The sequence below is a fragment of the Hippopotamus amphibius genome, chromosome 1 (assembly GCF_030028045.1).
Source record: "Hippopotamus amphibius kiboko isolate mHipAmp2 chromosome 1, mHipAmp2.hap2, whole genome shotgun sequence".
Lineage (NCBI taxonomy): Eukaryota > Metazoa > Chordata > Mammalia > Artiodactyla > Hippopotamidae > Hippopotamus > Hippopotamus amphibius.
In genome coordinates this window covers 168,063,659-168,079,973 of record NC_080186.1, presented here as the reverse complement: position 1 = coordinate 168,079,973, position 16,315 = coordinate 168,063,659, and the positions used below count along the sequence as shown (strand labels likewise).

Below are 16,315 nucleotides of genomic sequence, written 5' to 3'. Positions count from 1 at the left end.
TCTTAGTTCCTCTAGGTCTTTGTTAAACATTTATTGTATTTTCTCCATCCATGCCTCCATTCTATTTCTGAGATTTTGGATCATCTTGACTATCATTACACTTAATTTTTTTAAAAAAAGTATTTATTTAATTTATTTTTTTTGGCTGCGTTGGGTCTTAGCTGAGGCCCACGGGATCTTTGTTGAGGCACGTGGGATCTTTTGTTAAAGCTTGTGGGCTTCTCTCTAATTGTGGCATGTGGGTTTTCTCTCTCAGTTGTGGTGCGTGGGCTCCAGGGCACATGAGCTCTGTCGTTGTGGTGCACAGGTTCCAGAGCACATGGAGTTTGCGGCACATGGGCTCTCTCGTTGAGGCGCGCAAGGTCAGTAGTTGTGGTGCATGGGCTTAGTTGCCCCTTGGCATGTGGGATCTTAGTTCCCTGACCAGGGATTGAACCTGTGTCCCCTGCATTGGAAGGCAGATTCTTTACTACTGGACCACCAGGGAAGTCCCATTACTCTGAATTCTTTTTCAGGTAGTTTGCCTATTTCCTTTTCATTTATTTGGTCTTGTAGGTTTTTAACCTTTCTCCTTCATCTGTAACATATTTTTTTGTCATCTCATTTTTTTTTGATGGGTGGGGCTGTATTCCTGTCTTACTGGTTGTTTGGCCTGAGGCATCCATCAGTGGAATTTGCAGGCAGTTAGGTAGAGCTGGATCTTAGTGCCAATGAGGACTTCCAGGAGACCTCACTCTGATTTATATTCTCTGGGGTCTGAGGTTCTCTGTTAGTCCAGTGATTTGGACTCAGCATGCTCACCACAGGAGCTCAGGCCTGACCTCTGGCCTAGGAACCAAAATCCTGCAAGCTGCATGGTGCAGCAGAAGAAAAGGAAAAAACAAAAAAAGAAAAAAAAAGGAGCAGTACAATAACAAAGAAAAAATAAAATAAAATTAGAAACATAAATACGTTAGGAAAAATTAAAATATTAGTGAAACAGCTACAAGAAGTTAAAACAGAACCACAACAGAAAAAAAGAAAAAACAAGATTGGGGGGCGGGATAAGCCAAAAGAAGCAGAACAATAACAAAGTGTAAAGAATAAAAGAAAATTAGAAAAATTAAAAACTTAGTAGAAAAAATAAAAATATAAGTGAAAGAACAACAAGGTAGAACAGAACCACAACAGGAAAAAGGAAAAAAAAAAATGCCTTGGCTGTGGTGGGGATAATTAGGTGCGGGCAGGGGGCAGGGCCTAGGCTCAGGACCCATGCTGCAGGGAAAGACAACACGGCCATGGGGGGAGCCTCAGAGTGCAGTAGTTGGGAGGTTAGGCCCTGGGTGGGGATGCAGGGGCAGGGCTTAGGCTCTTTGTGGCTGAAGGGGGCCTTGGAGGGTGGAGGATTAGGTCCAGGACCTCCATAGGCTCCCTGGGGCCCAAGTGGGTAGTGAAAATGCTGGCTGCATTCCCTTCTGATCCTCCGCTCTTCTAAGGGTGTCCCCCATCCCTGTAGATCCCCAAACTGTGGGTGGGCCCCTCTGGGCTTGGGAACCCCTCCCCTTCTCCAGTTGCCCCTCAGGGGCACAAGTTCTATAGTCTGGCCTTCACTTTTCCTCCCTCCTCCCACTCCCTCAGGACCCATGGGGCTGGAGGGGGCCTCAGTGGGCAGAGAGTCAGGCCTTGGACCTCAGCAGGCTCCCTGGGGCCCAAGTAGGCAGGGGAAACGCTGGCCGTGTTCCCTTACGATCCTCTGCTGTCCCAGGGGTGGGCCTCTCCGGGCATGGGAACCCTTCCCCCAGCCACCTCTCAGGGACACTGGTCCCATCCTGCTTCCACTTCTCTTCCCCCTCCCTCCCCCTTATGTCCTACCCGGTGGATCAGGGGTTCCTCCCATCCCCTTAGGTGTTCGTGGTCCCCCACCTGTGCCTGGTAGGCGCCCTAGTTGTGCAGAGATACAAACTCTGCATCCTCCTAATCCACCATCTTGACTCCGCCTGTTCTCTATGTATGTGAGTCTGTTTCTTTTTTTCTTTTTCTTTTTTTTTAGCTTCTAGTATTCATATTCTTTCTCTCTTTCTCTCTCTTTCTATTTTTGGCTGCATTGGGTGTTCCTTACTTCACACAGGGCTTTCTGGAGTTGCAGCAAGCAGGGGCTACTCTTTGTTGCCATGCATGGGCTTCTCATCGTGTTGGCTTCTCTTGTAGAACATGGACTCTAGGCACGTGGGCTTCAGTGGTTGCGGCACATGGGCTCAATAGTTGTGGCTCATGGGGTCTAGGGCCCAGGCTCAGTAGTTGTGGCTCACAGGCTTAGTTGCTCCATGGCATGTGGCATCTTCCCTGACCAGAGATCAAACCCATGTCCCCTGAATTGACAGGTGGATTGTTAATCACTGCACCACCAGGGAAGCCCTGTTTCTTTTTTTTTCCTGTTTTTCCATTCATCATCTGTTTGTTTTTCTTTTTTTAATTTTTTTGAGCTCTTTATTGGAATATAATTGCTATACATTGTTGTGCCAGTTTCTGCTGTACAATAAAGTTAATTGGTTATATTTATACATACATCCACGTATCCCCTCCCTCCCACGACTCCTTCCCACCCTTCCTATCCCAGCCCTCTAAGTTAGCACCCATCATCGAGTTGATCTCCCTGTGTTATGCAGCAGCTTCTCACTAGCTATTTTACATTTGGTAATGTATGTATGTCAGTCCTACTCTCTCACTTCTTCCCAGCTTTGCCCCCACTCCCACCCCCCCCCCCCCCGCCGTGTCCTCAAGTCTGTTCTCTACATCTGCATCTTTATTCTTGCCTTGTCACTGGGTTCTTCAGTACCATCTTTTTAGATTCCATATATGTGAATTAGCATACGGTGTTTGTTTTCCTGTGAGTCTATTTCTGTTTCATAAATAAGTTCGAGTCATACTTTAGATTCTACCTATAAGTGATATCATATGATATTTATCTGACTTACTTCACTTAGTGTGATAATCTCTAGATTGATCCATGTTGCTACAGATGGCATTATTCCGTTCCTTTTTATGGCTGAGTAGTATTCCATTGTGTATACGTATCACATCTTCCTTATCCATCTGTCAATGGACATTTAGGTTGTTTCCATCTTGGCTATTGTGAATAGTGCTGCTGTGAACACAGAGGTGTGTGTATCTTTTTGATTTATAGTTTTGTCTGGATATATGCCTGGGAGTGGAATTGCTGGATCATAAGGTAATTCTATTTTTAGTTTTCTGAGGCACCTCCATACTGTTTTCCACAGTGGTTACACCAACTTACATTCCCACCAACAGTGTAGGAGAGTTCCCTTTTCTCCACATCCTCTCCAGCATTTGTAGACTTTTTAATGATGGCAATTCTGACTGGTGTGAGGTGGTACCTCTTTGTAGTTTTGATTTGCATTTCTCTGATAATTAGCAATGTTGAGCATCTTTTCATGTGCCTATTGGCCATCTGTATGTCTTCTTTTTTTTTTTTTTAAGAATGGCAGTTTTTTTTTTAATTAAAAAAAATCTTTTTACATATTTATTTGGTTGCGCCAGGTCTTAATTCTGGCATGTAAACCCCTAATTGCGGCATGCATGTGGGATCTAGTTACCTGACCAGGAATTGAATCCGGGCCCCCTACATTGGGAGCACGGAGTCTTAATCACTGTGCTACCAGGGAAGTCCACATATGTCTTCTTTGGAGCAATGTCTGTTTAGGTCTTCTGCTTATTTTAGGGTTGGGTATTTTTTTGTTGTTTTTGCATTGTATGAGCTGTTGTGTATTTTGGGAATTAAGTGCTTGTCAGTCACATTATTTGCAAATATTTTATCCTATTTTGTAGGTTCTCTTTTCATTTTGTTTATGGTTTCCTTTGCTGTGCAAAAGCGTGTAAGTTTGATTAGGTCCCATTTGTTTATTTTTGCTTTTATTTCTGTTGCCTTGGAGACTGACTTAAGAAAACTTTGATATAATTTATGTCAGGGAATGTTTTTTCCTATGTTCTCTTCTAGGAGTTTTAGGGTGTCATGTCTTATGCTTAAGTCTTTGTTTTGCATTTACTTTTGTGTATGGTGAGAGGGTGTGTTCTAACTTCATTGATTTACGTGCCGCTGTCCATCTTTCCCACCACTTGCTGAAGATACTTTTTCCCATTGTACATTCTTGTCTCCTTTGTCAAAGATTAATTGACTGTAGATATGTGGGTTTGTTTCTGGGCTCTCTGTTCTGTTCCATTGATCCACGTATTTGTTTTGTTGCCAATACTACACTGTTTTGATTGCTGTAGCTTTGTAGTATTGTCATGTATCTGGAAGGGTTATGCTTCCTGTTTTGTTCTTTTTCTTCAGTATTGCTTTGGCAACTCTGGGTTGTTCATGGTTCCATATGAATTTTAGGGTTATTTGTTCTAGTTCTGTGAAAAATGTCATGGGTAATTTGATAGGGATTGTATTAAATCTGTAGATTGCTTTGGGTAGTATAGCCATTTAAACAATAATAATTCTTCCATTTCCAGGAGCGTGGGTTGTCTTTCCATTTCTTTGAATCATCTTCAATTTCCTTTAATTAATGTTTTATAGTTCTCAGTGTATAAGTCTTTCATCTCCTTCGTGAGGTTTATTCCTAAGTATTTTATTTTTGGGGTTACAATTTTAAAAGGTATTGTTTTTCTTACATTCCCCTTTTGATATTTCATTGTTGGCGTAAAGAAATGCAACTGATTTCTATATGTGAATGTTGTATCCTGCTACCTTGCTGAATTTATTTATCCGTTCTAGTAGTTTTTGTATGGAGTCTGTAGGGTTTTCTATATATAGTATCATATCATCTGCATATAATGACAGTTTTACTTCTTCTTTTCCAGTTTGGATACCTTTTATTTCTTTTTCTTGTCTGATTGCTGTAGCTAGGACTTCTAGTACTGTGTTGAATAAAAGACATAAGAGTGGGCCTCCTTGTCTTGTTCCAGATTTTAGCAGGAAGGCTTTCAGCTTTTCGCCATTGAGTGTTATATTGTCTGTGGGTTTGTCATAAATAGCTTAAAAAATTATTTATTTATTTATTGGCTGTATTGTGTCTTCGTTACTACGCACAGGCTTTCTAAAGTTATGGAGAGCATGGGCTACTCTTTATTGCGGTGCATGGGCTTCTCATTGCAGTGGATTCTCTTGTTGCAGAGCATGGGCTGTAGGCATGCAGGCTTTAGTAGTTGTGGCTCGTGGGCTCTAGACCACAGGCTCAGGAGTTGTGGGGCATGTCAGTTAGTTGCTCTGCAGCATGTGGGATCTTCCTGGACCAGGGATGGAACCCATGTCCCCTGCACTGGCAGGTGGATTCTTTTTTTTATTATTTTATTTTTTTTTAATTTATTTATTTTATTGGCTGAGTTGGGTCTTTTTTGCTGTGTGCAGGCTTTCTTTTAGTTGCGGTGAGCGGGGGCTACTCTTCGTTGTGGTGCGCGGGCTCCTCATTGCCGTGGCTTCTCTTTTTGCAGAACAGAGCCTCTAGGTGCGTGGGATTCAGTAGTTGCAGCTCATGGGCTCAATAGTTGTGCCTCACGGGCTCTAGAGCACAGACTCAGTAGTTGTGGCACATGGGCTTAGTTGCTCCGTGGCATGTGGGATCTTCCTGGGGCAGGGATCAAACCCGTGTCCCCTGCATTGGCAGGCAGATTCTCAACCCCTGCGCCACCTAGAAAGCCCTGGCAGGTGGATTCTTAACCACTGCACCACCAGGGAAGTCTTATAAATAGCTTTTATTATCTCAAGATATGTTCCCTCTATGCCCACTTTGGTAAGACTTTTTATCATGAATGGCTATTGAATTTTGTTAAATGCTTTTTCTGCATCTATTGAGATGACATGTTTTTTGTCTCTTTTTTTTGTTTACGTGGTGTATTACATCGATGGATTCGTGTATGTTGAATCAACCTTGTCAACTTGGCATATATCCCACTTGATTGTGGTGTATGACCTTTTTTCTGTGTCGTTGGATTCCGTTTGCTAATATTTTGTTCAGGATTTTTGTATCTATATTTCCCAAAGATATTGGCCTGTAATTTTCTTTTTTGATGGTGTATTTGGTTTTGATATTGGGGTGATGGTCACTTCATACAGTGTCTTTGGGGGTGTTCCCTCTTCTTCAGGTGTTTTGGAAGAGTTTGAGAAGTAGCAGTATAAGTTCTTTGTATGTTTGGTAGAATTCTCCTGTGAAGCCTTCTGGTCCTGGACTTTTGTTTGTAGGGATTTTTTAAATTACACATTCTATTTCATTTCTAGTGATCAGTCTGTTCAAATTATCCACTTCTTGATTCAGTTTTGGTGGACGGTATGTTTCTAGAAATTTGTCCATTTCGTCTAGGTTGTTGAGTTTGTTGGCATATAAGTGTTTGTAGTATTCCCTTACAGTTTTTTGTATTTCTGTGGTTTCAACTGTTACATCTCCTATTTCATTTTATTTATTTATTTACTTATTTATTGGCTGTATTGGGTCTTCATTGCTGCACACAGGCTTTCTTTAGTTGCAGCAAGCGGGGGCTACTCTTGATTGCAGTGTGCAGGCTCCTCATTGTGGTGGCTTCTCTCTTGTTGCAGAGCATGGGCTCTAGGTGCGTGGGCTTCAGTAGTTGTGGCACATGGGCTCAATAGTTGTGGCTCACAGGCTCTAGAGTGCAGGCTCAGTAGTTGTGGCACATGGGCTTAGTTGCTCCATGGCATGTGAGATCTTCCTGGAGCAGGGATCAAACCTGTGTCTCCTGCGTTGGCAGGTGGATTCTTAACCACCACACCACCTAGGAAGTCTCTATGTCATTTCTTATTTTATTTATTTGGATTCTCTCTCTTTTCTTCTTTGTGAGCCTGGCCAGAGGTTTGTCAATCTTGCTTATCCTTTCAAAGAACCAACTCTTGGTTTTCTTTAATTTTTCTTTTTTGTTGTTTTTTAAATCTCTGTTTTATTTATTTCCTCTCTGATCTTTATTATTTTCTTCTGCTGTCTTTAGGGTTTTTTTTTTTTTTTTTTTTTTTTAAGTGGTAGGTTAGGCTGTTTGAGATTTTTCTTGCTTTTTGAGGAAGGAATGTATCACTATGAACTTCCCTCTAAGACATGCTTTTGCTGCATCCCATAGTTTTTGTATGGTTGTGTTTTCATTGTCTTTTGTCTCAAGGTATTTTTTTAAAGAACTTTTATTGAGATACAATTGACATACAACAAACTGCATATATTTAAAGTACAATTTGATATTTTTTTTCTTATTAGTAACGTATATGGCAATCCCAATCTCTGAATTCATCCCACCCCAGCCTCTCCCTCCACCCGCAATTTCCCCACTTGGTGTCCGTATGTTTGTTTTCTACATCTGTGTCTCTATTCGGCCTTGCAAACTGGTTGATTTGTACCATTTTTCTATATTCCGCATATATGTGTTAATATACGATATTTGTTTTTCTCTTTGTGACTCACTTCACTCTGTATGACAGTCTCTAGTTCCATCCATGTCTCTACAAATGTCCCAATTTTGTTTCATGGTATTTTTAAATTTCCTCTTTGATTTCATCGACTGATTGATTTTTTTTAGTAGTATGTTGTTTACTCTCCATGTAATTGTTTTTTTTTTTTTTGTCTTTTTCTGTGGTTAATTTCTAGTTTCATGCTGTTGTGGTCAGAAAAGATGCTTGAGATAATTTCTATACTCTTAAATTTGTTGAGGCATGTTTTGTGCCCTAGCATTTGGTCAATCCTAGAGAATGTTCCATGAGTACTTGAAAAGAATGTGTATTCTGGGTTTTTGGGGATATGATATCCAAATGTCAGTTATGTTTAACTGTTGTATTTTATCATTTAGGATTTCTGTTTCCTTATTGATTTTCTCTCTGCAGGATTTGTCCATTGATACGAGTGGGATATTAAAGTCTCCTACTATTATTGTATTCCTGTCAATTTCTTCAGTTATGTCTGTTAGTAGTTATTTTATGTATTTGTGTGTTCCTGTATTATGTGCATATATGTTGATGAGTGTAAAATCCTCTTCTTCTATTGATCCTTTTATCATTGTATAGTATCCTTCTTTATCTTTCTTTATGGCCTCTATTTTAAAGTTATTGTCTCATTATTGTCTCATATAAGTATTGTAACCCCTGCCTTCTTGTCATTTCCATTAGCATGAAGTATCTTTTTTCATCCCCTCACTTTCAGTCTGTGTATGTCCTTTGCCCCAGAGGGGGTCTCTTATAGGCAGTGTATTGTAGGCTCATTGTTGTTTTTCTTTTAATTCAATCTGCCACTCTGTTGTTTGATTGCAGCATTTAGTCTGTTGATATTTTAAAGTAATTATTGGTAGATATGTATTTGTTGCCATTTTAAACCTTGTTTTCCCATTGATTTTATACTTCTTTGTCCTTTTTGTTTTTCCTTTTGTGGTTTGATGATTTTTTCGTATTATACTTATGTTCTTTTCTTTTTGGTTTTTGTGAATCTATTGTATGTTTTTCATTTGTGCTTACCTTGTTTTTCAAGTATGTTAACCCCTTCATACATCTGTTTCTCTTAGACTGATATTCATGTAGGCTCAAACACATTCTAGGGGGAAAAAGTCTACATTTTCTTACTCTTTTCCTCCACATATTATGATTTGATGTCCTCTTTTTACATCTTAATGTTTATCCTTTTCCTCTTTGTGGTTATCATCACCTTCACAGAAATTTTTTGAATTTTTTTTTTTAATCTATGTACTCTCTTATTTAAGTGATTTACTTTCCAATTGTGATTTTCTCTTTCCTTCGGATTCTTCTTTCCTATTTAGAGAACACCTTTCAATATTTCCTTTAGGATAGGTTTAGTATTGCTGTATTCTTTAGTTTTTGCTTATCTGAGAAATTCTTTTTCTCTTCTTCTATTCTAAATGATGATGTTGCTGGGTAGAGTATCCTAGGTTGCAGATTTTTCCCTTTCAGGAGTTTGAATATGTCTTGCCACTCCCTTTTGGTGTGCAGTGTTTCTGTAGAGAAAGCAGCTGATGGCCTTATGGGGGTCTCCTTGTAATTAATTCTTTGTTTTTCTCTTGCTGCTCTTAGAATTGTCTTGTTAACTTTTGCCATTTTTATTATAAGATGTCTTGGTGGAGGTCTGTTTGGATTTATCTTGTTTTGAACCCTCTATGCTTCCTGAACCTGTTTCCTTCTTTAGGTTTGGGAAAATTTTTAGTCATAATTTTTTCAAATACATTTTCGATCCCATTTTCTCTTTCTTCCCTCTCTGGGGTCCCTGTTATGTGTAGATTGGCACACTTTATGTTATCCCATAGGTCACTTATGTTGCTTTCTTTTTGTTGTTGTTGGCTTTCTGTTTTCTGTCCTGATTGGGTAGTTTCTGTTATTCTGTCTTTCAGGTCATTTATTTGTTCTTCTGCATTGTTCATTCTGCTTTTCATTGCTTTTAGTTCAGCTTTCATCTCTGCAAATGAGTTTTCTAATTTTTCTTGGTTCTTTATAGTTCATTGTTACTTTTTTATAGTACTCTACATTTCTGTTGATAGCCTTTTTTAATTCCTTCAGTATTTTTATTATCTCCTTTTTGAAATAGATGTCTATTAGAAGAGGTCTGTTTCATTGTTCTTTCAGGGGAATTCTCTTGGTCTTTTAACTGGGCGTGGCTCTGCCTCTTCATTTTAGTTATATTTCTCTTAGCCTGTGAGTTTATATACTGTGGTCTTGGAGGGCTGTTTATACATGGGAGTATCCCTGTGTAGCTTGTGTGAGCTTAATATATTTGGTGTGAGGGCTGTTTTTAGTATGGATGCCTGTTGCCTCTTTCCTCAGTGTGTGCTGGTTGTTATCCCTTTGATAGCAGGTGTGCATTTGAGGCAGCTGGTGCCTGGTCCTTGGGTTCGTGGTGCTGGCTCAGGAGCACCCTTGGAGCATGCTGTGGGAATGGAGATAGCTAATGACCACTCCTGGAGCCCATGCAGGTAGTGTCCTGCCCTCTGTGGGCATGAGCACAGGAAGAAAAGGCTACAATCCAGGTCCTGCCCCTCATCTTATGCACTCCCAAAACAATGGTGACTGGCCTCTAAGGCAGCCTAGGCTTCCTATGAGTACACTGTCAATTTCACTTGCACTGGGTGCCTGCCCCCTGCAGGCTGTTTCCACATGACCAATCCCTGTCCTCTCTCTGGTTCTGATAACTGAAGCCAGAGTTCCAGCACCCAGCCCCTGCCCACACTGGCGGAAGAGCGTCTCACGCTAGGGAGTGCATGGTGGCAGCACTGACCATCTGTTCAGTTCTCCTTCTGCTCTGGCTACTGCAAACCGGCTGCTACATTCACTTTTGAGGCTTTGAAACTCTTCTTCTGTCCTGGCCAACCTCCCCACTGGTGAGGGAGTTCCCACGCTGGAACCTTTCCTCTTTCACAGCTCCCTCCCAGGGGCACAGGTCCTGTCCTGATTCCTTTCTTGTTTTCTTTTTCTTTTTCCTATCCAGTTACGTGGAGATTTTCTTGCCCTTTCAGCAGTCTGAGGTCTTCTGCCAGCTTACAGTAGATATTCTGTGAGCATGATTCTACACGTAGATGTATTTTTGATGCATTTGTGAGAGAAGGTAAGCTTCATGTCTTACTACTCCACCATCTTGATCACTCCCCTGTGTGTTGTCTTTGGAGAAATGTCTAGTTAGATTTTCTGCCCATTTAAAAAATTTAATTAATTTATTTATTGGCTTCATTGGGTCTTCGTTGCTGCTGCACATGGGCTTTCTCTAGTTGCGGAGAGCGGAGGCTACTCTTCATTGTGGTGTGTGGGTTCCTCATCGTGGTGGCTTCTCTTGTTGTGGAGCATGGGCTCTAGGCATGTGGGCTTCAGTAGTTGCACACAGTCTCGATAGTTATGGCTTACGGGCTCTAGAGCACAGGCTCAGTAGTTGTGGCACAGGAGCTTAGTTGCGCCACGACATGTGGGATCTTCCTGGAGCAGGGATCAAACCCGTGTCCACTGCATTGGCAGGTGGATTCTTAGCCACTGCGGCGCCTAGGAAGTCCACTGCTCATTTTTTGATTGGGTTGTTTGTTTGTTGATATTGAGCTGCTTGAGCTATTTGTATATTTTGGAGATTAATCCCTTGCCAGTTGTGTCATTTGTAAATATTTTCTCCCATTTTGTGGGTTGTCTTTTTCTTTTGTTTAAGGCTTCCTTTGCTGTGCAAAAGCTTTGAAGTTTAATTAGGTCCCATTTGTTTATTTTTGTTTTTATTTTCATTATTCTAGGAGGTGCATCCAAAAAGATATTGCTGCATTTTATTTCAAAGAGTGTTCTGCCTATGTTTTTCTCTAAGAGTTTTATAGTATTCAGTCTTACATTTAGGTCTTTGATCCATTATTTTTGTGTATGGTGTTAGAGAATGTTCTAATCTCATTCTTTTACATGTGGCTCACTAGTTTTCCCAGCACCACTTATTAAAGAGACTATCTTTTCTTAATTGTATATTCTTGCTTCCTTTTTCATAGATAAATTCACCATAGGTGTGTGGGTTTATTTCTGGTCTTTCTCTCTTGTTCTGTTGATCTGTAAGTCTGTCTTTGTGCCAGTACCATACTGTTTTGATTTCTGTGGCTTTATAGTATAGTCTGAAGTCAGGAAGCCTGATTCCTCCAGCTTTGTTTTTCATTCTCAAGATTGCTTTGGTTATGCAGTGTCTTCTTGTATTTTGAATGGTATGTGATAATGTCATTTGTTTGGGATTTTTTTTTTTTTCTTTTTTGATAATAAGGTTGTTTATATATTTTCTTTCAGAATTAATGTTCTGATACTTATTAAGATCACGTAATTTTTCTTTCTTTGCCTTCAAAGGTTGCTCAAGAAACAGATGTTAGAGCCCAGATTCGTCTGCAGTTTCGTGATGTCAACGGAGAACTTGTAGCTGTGCAGAGATCTATGGTTTGTACTCAGAAAAGCAAAAAGACAGAATTTAAAACCCTAGAAGGAGTCATTACCAGAACCAAGTAGGTGTTTATTTTATATTTGAATATCTGTTCTTTTTTTGTCTTTAGATCTGTAAAACTGTGTTTTTTTCCTACTGTTATAAGTTTACTTTAGGGGAGCTTATTAATTTTTTAACAGACTTTATCTTTAGAGCTATTTTAGTTCCTTAGCACAACTGGGCAAGAAAGTAGAGTTCCACCCTGCCTCTACAACTGCCCAGCCTCGTCCACTATCAACAGTTAATTTCTTATTTGATACTCTTTATCAGTTAGACGGAGTAATCCCATTAAAGATTTAGTGATAATGCTCCATTCCTTTGAGTAATTTATGGACACTTGCTGAATTGAAGGTGCATAATCACTCATATATAAAGTGAATGAAAAGCGCTAGCAGTCATGTCTGTAGGGAAGGATGAGATGAGCAGACAGGTAGGAAAGAGTAATAATTTGCCCCTTTCAACTGTTGTCATTCTGTTAAGGGCAAGTATCATGTTGTAATGAGTATGGATATTGGAATTAGGCTGCCCTGAATTCAAGGCTTTATTCTTCTTGAGCAAATTACTTATCATCTTATCCTTCATGTATTCATTTGTTGATCTAATTAAGTAATTTCTTTATTTAACCAATAATGTGTCACAACTGTTGTGTGCTAGATGCATTATACTAGCTACTGGCTTCTCAAGCAGATTCTTTTTACTGGCTTTTAAACACACTCAGGTCTCTCCTACAGCCCCAGATTTCATTTCACTCCAGGTACGGTCTGTCTCCATCTTCCCCTTTACAGCTAATTTTTTCAAAAGAGTTGTTGATATTCACTGTCTCCATTTCTTCACTTCCTCCTGACTCCTACTCTAGCCCTGTTCTTGTACTGAAACAGCTCCAACTAAGGTCACAAATAACCTCTTGTATTAATTATGATAGTGTTACTGCTATGTAAAGTAGACCTCGTAGCGAGTATGTATTTTTTTAATTTGTAAAATAGGGGTTCATTATCATGTAGGTATCTTAGAAAGATGTTATAAGGCTTGAGCTAAAGCATATAAAATGTTTAATATGTCATAGGGACTCATGTATTAATTTTCTGTGATGGCTACAACAAATCACAAACTTAGTGGCTTAAAACGATACAAATTTATCTTACGGTTCTGTAGTTTACAAGTCCAAATTGGGTTTTAGTAGCTTAAAATCAGGGTGTTGGCAGGACTTCATTCTTTTCTGAAGGCTCTAGGGGGACATCTGTCTCTTTGCCCTTTCCATCTTTTAGAGGCCAACCACGTTCCTTGGATCATGAAAGCCAGTAATAGTGAGCAGAGTTCTTATATCGCATCATTCTTATCTCCTCTTCTGCCTCCATCTCCCACATTTAAGGACCCTTGTGATTACCTTGGCCCCACCTAGATAATCTAGGATAATCTCTTTATTTAAAGTGAGATGGCAATAAAAAAGAATGATCTGTTGATACTCAAAGCAGCATGGATAAATCTCAAAGAAAGGAGCCAGACAAAAATAGAATATTTACTGATTCCATTTATATAAAATTCCAGAAAATCTTTACTAACCTGTAGTGATAGAAAGATCAGTCGTTGGCTGAGAGCAGGGGTTGGGGGTAGAGGAAGGGCAAGATTACACAGGGACACAATGAATATGTTGGAGATGATAAATATGTTCATTGTTTTTACTGTGATGATGGGATCATGATTGTATGCATATGCCCAAAATAAAAACTATTGTACAGTTTTAATATGTGGAGATTATTGTATGTCATTTAAAAATATTTTTATATGTTTAAAATTGTGGTAAAATATACATAACATTAATTAAAAAAAATAAAGTCAGATGAGGAACAACCTTAATTCCATCTGTGATCTTAATTCCTATTAGCCATGTGACCCAACACATACACAAATTTCAGGCATTAAAATGTAGTTATTTTTGGAGGGTAATTGTTCTATGTATAACTCGGTAAATGGTAACTATTAATCACTTACTTGAAAATTTTTTTCTAGACTTCCATTACATGACACAACGTTGTTGCCTCTTCTCTTCTTTGCAGCCACGTCCTACCCAGTCAATAGAGTTTGGAGTTGGTAGGCTCAGTCCTATATCCTCTCCTGTTTTTGCTGTGTATTGTCTTCCTAGGTCATCTCATTCATATTCATTGCTCAAATTATTGTGTATCTGTAGGTGACTCATAGATGTATGTCTTCAGACCAGATCCTGTGTACCCAAACCTCTCTCTCATTTTCTACCAGTTCTTCCAAAGACACTTCAGTTTCAACACTTCAGTTTCAAAATCAAGCTCATGATCCTTTCCCTTAGGCTCCTCTTTAGAAAGCCTCCCACAGCTTGTTTCTCTTACACTTCTCCTTATCTCAGTGAATGACACCCCCATCCATCTAGTGACACGAACCTGTGTATCTTGACAGCTTCCTTGCCATCTATATTCAGTTCATTACCAAGTTCTGTGGGTTTAACCTAAATGGCTCTTCAGTCTGTTTCTCTCCATCTCTATGAGAACCATTCTAGTTCAAGCTCCCATCAACTTTCCCTGGTCTAATGTCTTAACCTCTTGGTCTATCTTTGTCCTTTCTATCCCGCAACAAAACATGCTTAATACATTCGGTATAATATTTTCAAATACATATAAAGTGACAGTAAAGACAGATACTGCCTCTGCTCACCTAATCTAGTTGTTAACAGATACTGGACAGAAGATACGAAAGAAAATGGTCAATTTATCCTTCTGATGAAAGATGCTGTGAGATCTCTTGGAATCGAAGGGCAGGGATACTCCTGACCCTGGGTTTAATGAAGTAGGGAACTTATTTAAAAGACCCTGTGAGGCACTCTCTATTTGATTGCTTTGTCAGTGTGACCCTAGAACTTAGGTCTATTAATTAAGAATCTTCCCTGGATTAGCTTGAATGGGCATCACTAAGGTTTGCCTTTACATTGCCTTTATTGTGTGTCTTTTACTGAACAGTCCCTTATATAAACTGCACAGTCTTTAGATGTTTTTGTTTAAGTACTTTTGCCTGTCTACTATGTGTCATCATGTTTTTATTCTTTTAAGTCTTATTTTCCTTACTTTTAAGTAAGGAAGATAGTTTATTTTCCTCTGTTTTGTCTATAAATGTTTTAGATGATTATATTAAAAGTCCAGCTATGTAAAAAAAATTCTGGCACCTTTTCCCTACCACCCTATTTTACATTTTCATTAAGGAACTATTGAATCATTTAAGAGTTATACTTTTAATACGAGAAAGCCATCCACAGGGAATGGATGAGGTTTTTTTTGCAAGTACAGCATGAAGGATTGATTAAGTAACAGAATAGGTACAATTGGAGGTTATTTTACGTAAGTTCTTGATTTTCATTTTCTATAGGCATGGAGAAACGGTCAGTCTCAGCTCCAAGTGTGCAGAAATTGACCGAGAGATGATAAGTTCTCTTGGGGTTTCCAAATCTGTGCTAAATAATGTCATTTTCTGTCACCAAGAAGAGTCTAATTGGCCTTTAAGTGAAGGAAAAGCTTTGAAGCAGAAATTTGATGAGATTTTTTCAGCAACAAGGTTTGTAACCTTTAATTAGATTTTGTAGTCCATTAAGTTATTGAGCCAGAGTTGCAATTTGGATGCCTCTCTTTTTTAAACAGAAAAAAATTGTAAAGCAAGAAAGTCAGTAATTATTACTTCTTATCCAGTGGCAACCAGTGGGCCTATTTCCTTTCAGTTTTCTTCCTTTGCATGTTTGTTTATCTGGTTGACAGTATATATGTAACATTTATACTTACTATTCTGTCATAAGCATTTTCTAAGTTATTAAAAACTCTTTGTAAATATAATCTTAATGACTGCATTATAGTCCATTGTTTGAATATACTACAATTTGCTTAACCAGAAATTTGATTTTTATTTAATATCTTCAAAGGTACATTAAAGCCTTGGAAACACTTCGGCAGGTACGTCAGACACAAGGTCAGAAAGTAAAAGAATGTCAAACAGAACTAAAATATCTGAAGCAAAATAAGGAAAAAGCTTGTGAGATTCGCAGTCAGATTACTAGTAAGGAAGCCCAGCTAACATCTTCAAAGGAAATTGTCAAATCCTATGAGAATGAACTTGATCCATTGAAGGTAATTTGATTTCTTGTATGCTGAGAAGGTCACTATTTACCATGGTATCTCTCACCCTAAAAGCACTTATTTTTCTATGCATTTGAATGCTGTGTGTGTTTCTTGAAAAAATTATCAGAGACTATATAATGTTGTGGTTAATGTTTTAGGTCTGTGTTTAAGTTGCCCAAAGAGCTTGGATTTGAGAGTAAACAAATTTGTAGCATCATGTTAAATTAGTAATGTAGATCA

General features: G+C 39.0%; 1 protein-coding gene across 3 annotated transcripts in view; it reads left to right on the top strand.

The window, feature by feature from the left end:
• Window positions 1–16,315, top strand: part of RAD50 (RAD50 double strand break repair protein) — a 119,837-nt gene that overhangs the window by 33,569 nt on the left and 69,953 nt on the right. For 2 of the 3 annotated variants that reach the window (XM_057735411.1, XM_057735401.1), the window contains exons 3-5: window positions 11,819–11,970; window positions 15,336–15,521; window positions 15,880–16,084. In XM_057735411.1, the coding sequence (XP_057591394.1) occupies window positions 11,903–11,970; window positions 15,336–15,521; window positions 15,880–16,084 (459 nt within the window). In that variant the 5' untranslated portion in view covers window positions 11,819–11,902. Of the gene's footprint in view, window positions 1–10,457; window positions 10,575–11,818; window positions 11,971–15,335; window positions 15,522–15,879; window positions 16,085–16,315 lie in introns of those variants that run through there. The other variant, XM_057735422.1, reaches the window with a different exon arrangement.